This window comes from Antrostomus carolinensis, unplaced genomic scaffold, assembly GCF_000700745.2.
Source record: "Antrostomus carolinensis isolate BGI_N321 unplaced genomic scaffold, ASM70074v2 scaffold40612, whole genome shotgun sequence".
NCBI lineage: Eukaryota > Metazoa > Chordata > Aves > Caprimulgiformes > Caprimulgidae > Antrostomus > Antrostomus carolinensis.
The window spans coordinates 10,044-17,640 of record NW_010300920.1 but is presented as its reverse complement, the minus strand read 5'-3'; the positions used below and the strand labels follow the sequence as shown (position 1 = coordinate 17,640).

Below are 7,597 nucleotides of genomic sequence, written 5' to 3'. Positions count from 1 at the left end.
TTTTGTGTCTCTCTTTCCATCAGGGGGTCCACTTCTCTACAGCGACGTGAAGTTTGTCTACAACTCACAGCAGCTGAACGGCACCCAGCGAGTACTACTGGATAATGTCATCTCGGAGGAGCAGTGCCGAGAGCTTCACAGGGTGGCCAGTGTGAGTAGGCAATGCTCTTGGGAGGGACATGGCTGCCACCTGGGCTCCATGCCTGATGCTCTCCCCATCATCTGGCTTGTGAGAGTTGAATGTGTGATCAGCCCCTGGAGAGGCTCTGGGTTCATGCCTCACTCTTGAGTGATGCAGCTGATGCCAGGGGAGAGCATTCAGACACTTATCCCCATCACACACCCAGAGCTGCAGGACAGGAGCTGCTGCTCCATCTTGAGCCATTCTTAGAAACATGCTGCAAGACAGACCCTGTGCAGAAGTAGCTCTTTGCCACATGTTATACAAAAGCCCAAAGGAAAATTGCTCACCCACATGTCTAGTTAAGCCTTCTCATTCATCATCAGCTGAGCCTGGGAAGGGACTGAGGGTGCCTGCACATCCCAGCTGGGAGGTGGGTGGCTGTTTTCCAGCATCTCAGAATGGATTGTGTTTGTGGAGATCTACATTGCCTTCCCACCCAAATCACTTGTCCTGGTGAATGCAGCCCTGGGAAATTTGGGGAGTAGGGTGCTGGGTGCTTCCATTGCAGCTCCCCCTCTCCTGGGGAACCAGTTCACCCCTCACCCCTGTTCCCATTTTCAGGGGGTCATGTTGGCTGGAGATGGTTACAGAGGCAAAACCTCCCCCCACACCCCGAATGAGAGATTTGAAGGAGCCACTGTCCTCAAAGCCCTCAAGGTACATCTCCTTCCCTCCTCCTCCCTCCCATGCCCTCCTTCCCAGCTGGCATGTGGTGCTGACCCTCTCTCACCCCTTCTCCTTGCCCAGTACGGCTACGAGGGCCGCGTCCCCCTGAAGAGTGCCCGGCTCTTCTACGACATCAGCGAGAAGGCTCGCAGGATTGTTGAGTCCTACTTCATGCTGAACTCCACGCTCTACTTCTCCTACACCCACCTGGTGTGCCGCACCGCCCTCTCCGGTGAGGGCCTAGGGGGAGGTGGTGGGGCTGGGAGGACAGGAGGGGCTCAGTCCTTCACAGAGAGTTTATGAGTGGGGGACCCAAGCCTGAGAGTAGCTCTATTTTGCCTGATGCTTAAACTGGTGGCCGAGGGCTGGGTAAAATCACCATCCCTACAGCAGCAAAGGGTGGGTACTGCTGTCCTGAAGAAGCTCATTACTGGGGTGTCTCTTGTTTTTCATGTCTTCAACTCTTCCCCTTTTCTCCTCCCTTCTCTCTTGCATCCTCTCACTGTCCCTTCTCCTTTCCACCTCCTGCTTTACATCCCGCTTCCCCGCAGTAACAAACAAGCAGAGCTGTGCAGATCTGGGTCCTCAGATGTTGCCTTTTCTTCTCAGCGTTTCCTTTCTTTTCTTCTCACCTGTGACCACCACCTGGAGTGGGGTCAGGGCAAGGCTGTTCACCATGACAGACCCCACAGAGCATGGCATTTCCATCTCATCCACCCCTTCTCCTTCCCCCTTCCTCCACATGGTCCTGCCTAGGCCAGCAGGAGAAGAGGAATGACCTGAGCCACCCCATCCATGCTGACAACTGCCTCTTGGACCCTGAGGCCAATGAATGCTGGAAGGAGCCTCCTGCCTACACCTTTCGGGATTACAGGTAGGCAGGAAGGGGGGGGTGCCGCTGAGGACCCTCCCCAAGGCAGGACATCCTGCTCCACAGGCTGTAAGCCCTAAAGCTGGTACATCCCAGTCATGGCAGAAGTGAGATCCAGCAGGTAGTTTCTGGTGGCAGCAAGCATCATGGCTAAGCTTCAAGACAGAGTTTAACTGTAATGGTTTTGTGATATTTTAGGGTTGGGAGGTTCCAGCTGTGGCCCACAGGGCTGTGGCTCTATCAGGTATTTTTGGTGCAAAACTAGAGGGTGAGAGGTGGTGGGACTTAGGATATTTTGAGAATTGTTCCCTAGCCAAGGAGAGATCTGCTGGTTCTCACCTGTGGCTCCAAAATGGGGGCACTTTGGGTGTCCCCAACTAGCCTCAGAGCAAGACCTCCCCTGCCCGTCAGCCCCTTACCCACATCTCAGTGGAGCGATGCAGGATCTGCCCCTGAACCCTCTCTGCTGCTTCCCTCACTGGGGTCTCCCACTTCCTCCCCCAGTGCCCTCCTGTACATGAACGCAGATTTCGAAGGAGGCGAGTTCATTTTCACGGAGATGGATGCCAAAACTGTGACGGTAAGTCAGTGCTCTGAACCAAACGCTGTTCCTGAGCAGCCTGTGGCTCCTACCTTGCAAAGACGCCATGCCAAATCCTGCTGGCAGAGGTGCTCAGACCTTCTGTGTGTTGCCCAGAGGCTGTGCCAAGCAGGAAACCTGCAGATCAGAGAGATGGCTGAGAGTCATCCCTGCCTGGAGGACCGTTGAGCTCCCACCCCATCTCGTGGCCAAACATGAAGCAATGCCTCTGTACATATGCTCTGTCTGGCCCAGAACAGGTCACAGTGGTGGACATCAGTCCCTGAGAGGGATGGGGCCCAGGCACAAGCCCCCACCTCTGCATGGGGCATTTTGGGAGGATGGGCACCTCCTCCATGGTTGGACAGAGCATTTGGCCCATGCTGGGCCTCTGAAGTCCAGTACATGCTGGAAGGCTGATTGCTTCTACCTAAGACCAGTGCTAAGAGGGTTGATTTGGTTGGCACTTCTGCCCCTGAGATCCTGCAAGATATCTGTTATGGACTCAGCAAAGAAAGGCATTCCACAGCCTGTGCCAGGGTTAGCCTGACCCTCCATGGAACTATGCCATGGCCCTGTTTTGCCATTAAGTAATCACCTGCAGACTTTGCAAGGACTCCATGCCACCATCTCCTTTCTGCATGATGGCTGCACAGCAGGACCAATCTCACACCTCCCTATTTACCCGACAACACTTCTCCAGCTGTGCCCAGAGTTCTGCATGTCCTCCAGAGCAGCTCACTGGGTCCTGAGGCAATGCAGAGAGATGCCCAGTGAAATCCCAGACCCTGGACCATAATGAGCCACATGGCCAGTGCATGCAGCCATGCTGCTCCTTGACACCCTGGTGTGGCCTGTTTTCCCCACAGGCCTCCATCAAGCCCAAGTGCGGGCGAATGATCAGCTTCTCGTCAGGCGGTGAGAACCCCCATGGGGTGAAGGCAGTTACCAAAGGTCAGCGGTGTGCTGTGGCTCTCTGGTTCACGTTGGATCCACTTTACAGAGAGCTGGTGAGTCCCTACATCACGACTGAAGAGAGCTAGGGGGTACCCAGCAACCTGGAGGAACCTGGACCATCTTCAGCCTCCAGTTCCAGCACATTGATTTTCAACCCATCACACCCCCTCCCAGCAGTGTTCCCATCTGCTGCACCACAGGGACATGAGCCGGTGGTCCTGGGACCAGTTTTCCCAGCCAGCCATGCTCCTGGGCACCCATCACCCTGGGCGCAAGGGGTGCAGGGCTGAGCAGGGTGCGGGAGGGCTCTGCGCAGGGCTGGACTGGCCATTTCTGACACCTAGTGGCAATAACCTGATGAACGGGGAAGTCTTCCACGGCCATCTGCAGCTCAGAGGCCAGTGATGTGCAGCTGCCAGGTCCTCAAAAGCAGTTTGGCAGCCTGAAGTCCATGGGTCTGGGCACCTGGATGCCTTGGGAGATCTGGGCTGTGGTGCCTTTCAACAGGCAACCTCCAAGCAAAACTAAATGCAGGGAGAGAGCAAAACTCTTGTGCCTTTGCCTCATGAAGCAGGTGGGCTGCATGGTTTTGTTAGAAGCTTATTTTCAGACATGCACTTTATTGTCTCTCTGCTTTTTGTCACTAGCTGAATTTCCTCCATGCTTGGTGTACGTATGGTAGGAGATCAGCCCTGCCCAGAGAGCTGGAAATCTACATCAAGCAGAGGGGACGGGAGTAGGGTACGCTGTGGCAGCGGCTGGTAGTGATGTGTGATAAGGAAACAGCAATACATCAGCTCTGCCCCAGCCACTGCAGCCCCTAGAGGGAGGAGGGAGTTAAGTATTTAGTTGCAAAGTGATCTGGTTAATTTTGCCCAGCAAATCTCCAGCTCAAGTCCCAGGCTGTCCCCTGTCCTCTCAACTGCGTGGCTGGTCCTTGGGTGACCAGCTTGCTGTGGATCCTCCCAGCAAGCTGAGCCACACTGAATAAGCAGAGAGCAGGCACTGAAGATCTGCTGTTACAGTTTCTTCCCTTCCCCTCTTGCAGGAGCGAATCCAGGCAGATGAAGTGATCGCAATGTTGGACCAGGAGCATCTAGGACCCAGTGAAATGAACATCAATCCAAAGGATGAGCTATGAACTAGGCCAAAGACTTTTTCTATTAAATATTTATTTAATATTGTTAATCTTATTAGAACCCTTCTATTTTTGTACAGAATGGCTGTATAAATTAACAGGTTAATATGATTGTGAGTTTCAGGAGTGCCTCTTCTGTGTTTAGTACAGCTCTTGCTGGGACCTCTCATCCCTGTGCCAGCATCTCCTGCTGTGACTGACTCTGCCTCTGCAATTCCCTGCCCTTCCCTAGCGCTGCTCAGGACTTATTCAGCCCCCTTGGAGAACTCCCTTTTTTCTTCCTCAGACAGAAATAGCTGCTTCTCTTTAGCCTCTGCTAGAGCAATGGCTCAGGTGTGATGACAGATCAGTTTTCCTACCCCTGCTAAGTGCTGGCTGAAGACCTGGGCAGTGCTGCCCTGGAGGGAACTGGAGCACAGGTCAGTTATTTCCATGTCAGAGGCCTTCACCATTTCAGATAAGCTTTTTAGGGAAAAAAGCAAAACCTAGGTCCTAAAAAAATTAATATCTCTCTGTAGCCATGCAAAGCTGTTATTTGGGCATTAATTCTGAGCCTGCTGGGCAGGGGTGTGAGCTGTGCACAGGTGAGAAGGTGTCTGATTTGCAGCTGATTCTGGTGAAATGGGTTCTGTCACTTGTGTTCAGTCCCTGCTCTTGCTAATGGCCTGGGATACATGAAAGAAACTGCTTCACACTGCATCCTGTGAGCTTCCAGCCCAGTGCTGCTGGAGGTAAAAATCAAGGTTAGAAGTCAACATTTCCAGGTCCATGTTGGAAAACAGCTGAAAGGCTCAGGGATGTTACAGTGCCATGGTGTTGGGTGATGATGGTGCAGCTTTGTTCTCCAGATGTCCTGGCTGCATCTTTCCATCCTGACAGAGCAGGAGCAGCAGATATTCATCGTGTGGTAGTATCTATTTCCTCAGAGTATTTCTGACCCAGTCTGAGTGTGTTGCAGTGAAAGCACATGCTGCTTATTACAAGAGATTTACTATGCCAGGAACTGCTGCTAAGCTATTAAATCATCTCTCTTCCACCAGTAAATTAACTCCTGTGTGTGGGATCAGAGCAGCCCCTACCTCAGTCAGAACAAACACTTAAGTTATAGAACTGCCCACATCCCAGACACAGGGACAGCTTTTATTTTGACCCAACAGCTGCTTCTGCTGCTAGAAACTGTTCCGAAAAGGCAGGCTGCAGCAATCTTTGCTGTTGAATTTACTGCAAGGCTGCTGTCTCTCCAGAAAGCTCTGCAAGGATCTTGGCTGGAGTTTACATCCTCGAGCAGCTTTGCTCAGCTCCCCACTGCATTGGCACTTTCTGTCCTTTTCTGTTCCCCTCTGCCAGCTTTGGCATTTCTAGAACTTAAAATCCGCAACAAGGAATTGCCCTTTCTCTTTGTTCATGCAGTCTGTGCCTACCCAAATCTTCCAGGCTCAGCAGCACCCTCTTTGCATCCAGTTGCTGGCTGCAAAGGCCATAGACAAGGACAGTCCTTCTGTAGAGACCTCCTTGAAAGCTGGTCCTGGGCAAGATAAAGGGGAACTCAGCGCATCTGGAGACACAAATGCCCAGACTGTGAAGGGGACACCATTACTGCCTAGGAAATGATGGAAGGATCATTTCCTGTACCTCCTCCAATGTGGAATCTGCAGGGGAGAAAACTCTGAGTGTTTCTGAGCCACTAGTGTAACTTGTTTCTTGGAGGTTATCTCCCTTCCTCAGAGACTGTTGAAAAGATTCATTGTGTTGGCTCCCCAAAGAAATGCCCACAGGTCTTTGCTTTCAGAGACCCTTCTCTGCTTAAATGCATCCCCTGTAATTGCTTAGCCTCCCCCCCACCCCCCCGCCTTTTTTTTTAAATAGCCAGAGGAACAGGTGGAGAGCAGAAGGGGAGGGTGGCTGGAGAGCTGAAACCTCAATTGTGTTGTCCCCTGTCTACACCACTCTATTGCATCCAAGGCTTGTCTCCTGCATGCTGCACCTCCAGCATGAGTTTGTGCTGCCATCCCCTAACAACCACATCTGCCAGAGTGCATGCTGCAGAGCTGACCCCCCCCAGCAGCTGGGTGCAGCCCCTGTCCTCCCAGAGCCGCGGGGATCACACCAGCTGGGCCTTCTGCAGTGAGGTGGGGTGGGGGGGACACAGGTTGTGGTTGTTTTGCTGCTGTGGTGGTTAGCCAGAGCTGTGTCTAAATCCAGGGGAAATAAAGTGAACACAACATCTGGGCCTGTCTTTGTGTTTCTTTAGCCAAATATTAGAAAGGGAGACTGGAGGGTATGCGTTTTTTCTCATGATGGTGCCTCTCCCTTTGGGGCTTCCTGCTGCAGTCCGCAGAGCACACGCATGTCCTCTGTGCTGGAGGAGCATCAGAGATGCCAATGTGGACAGGATTAAGCGAAGGCATGTGTGTGCGTTTGCCTGCCTGCCCATCTCCTTTGCTCTGCGTTCAGCTGCCTCATAACTTGAGCAACCTGCTCTAGTGGAAGGTGTCCCTGCTGATGGCAGGGGGATTGGAACTAGATGATCTTTAAGGTCCCTTCCAATCCAAACCATTCTATGATTCTATGATTCTATGAACTTGTGCACCATTGGCACCCTTCAGGCAATTTGGAGAGCAGGAGTAAGGAATGGCAGCCCCTGTGCACTGCTGGGGTGTGCAGCAGGCTGGGGAGCAAAGCAGGGTGCTGTCTGGCTCCTGGTGAAACAACAGCTTTGGTGGAGAGCGGTGGAGCAGCCTCAGAAGGATGCAACATTTCAGGATTCAACTGCAAACACAAAACCTAAATCCCCAAGAAGGGGAAAGACTCCAGGCTGCCTGGGCCATGCTGCTGAGAGCTGCCTGCGAGCCCTGCCAGGCTGAAGCCAGGAAACAGGAATGCAGTGAGTCAAAAAGGCACTTATCCTGTTTGTTTGTTTTTCCAGCTCTCTGCTCTGGCAAAGTCTAGCTCCGAAGTGGATTTGTATTTCTGCTGCACCAGCAGCAGTGGTTGCCAAGTTTATTGGCACACTGTAGCCTTGCAGGAGCAAGTTATAGCACTCTTTGGGATGTGCACCAAAATATAATGTAGGCTTTTGGGTCTCTTTTGTATCTGAGTGGGATAGGTTGTCACCAAAGTGGCTTGGCCTCTGAGAAATGAATTTTAACTCTTAGATTTGATGTGTGGGCCTAGCATCTGCCAGAGTTGTCAGGGTCACAT

At 52.4% G+C, this 7,597-nt stretch overlaps 1 protein-coding gene across 1 annotated transcript in view; it reads left to right on the top strand.

The window, feature by feature from the left end:
• P3H2 (prolyl 3-hydroxylase 2) overlaps positions 1-4,493 on the top strand; it is a 16,252-nt gene extending 11,759 nt beyond the window's left edge. The window contains exons 8-14 of the mRNA XM_010163288.1: positions 24-151; positions 746-841; positions 932-1,082; positions 1,607-1,724; positions 2,226-2,301; positions 3,171-3,311; positions 4,307-4,493. Coding sequence (XP_010161590.1) covers positions 24-151; positions 746-841; positions 932-1,082; positions 1,607-1,724; positions 2,226-2,301; positions 3,171-3,311; positions 4,307-4,399 — 803 coding nt within the window. The 3' untranslated portion in view covers positions 4,400-4,493. The remainder of the gene's footprint in view (positions 1-23; positions 152-745; positions 842-931; positions 1,083-1,606; positions 1,725-2,225; positions 2,302-3,170; positions 3,312-4,306) is intronic.
• The last annotated feature ends 3,104 nt before the right edge of the window (positions 4,494-7,597 follow it).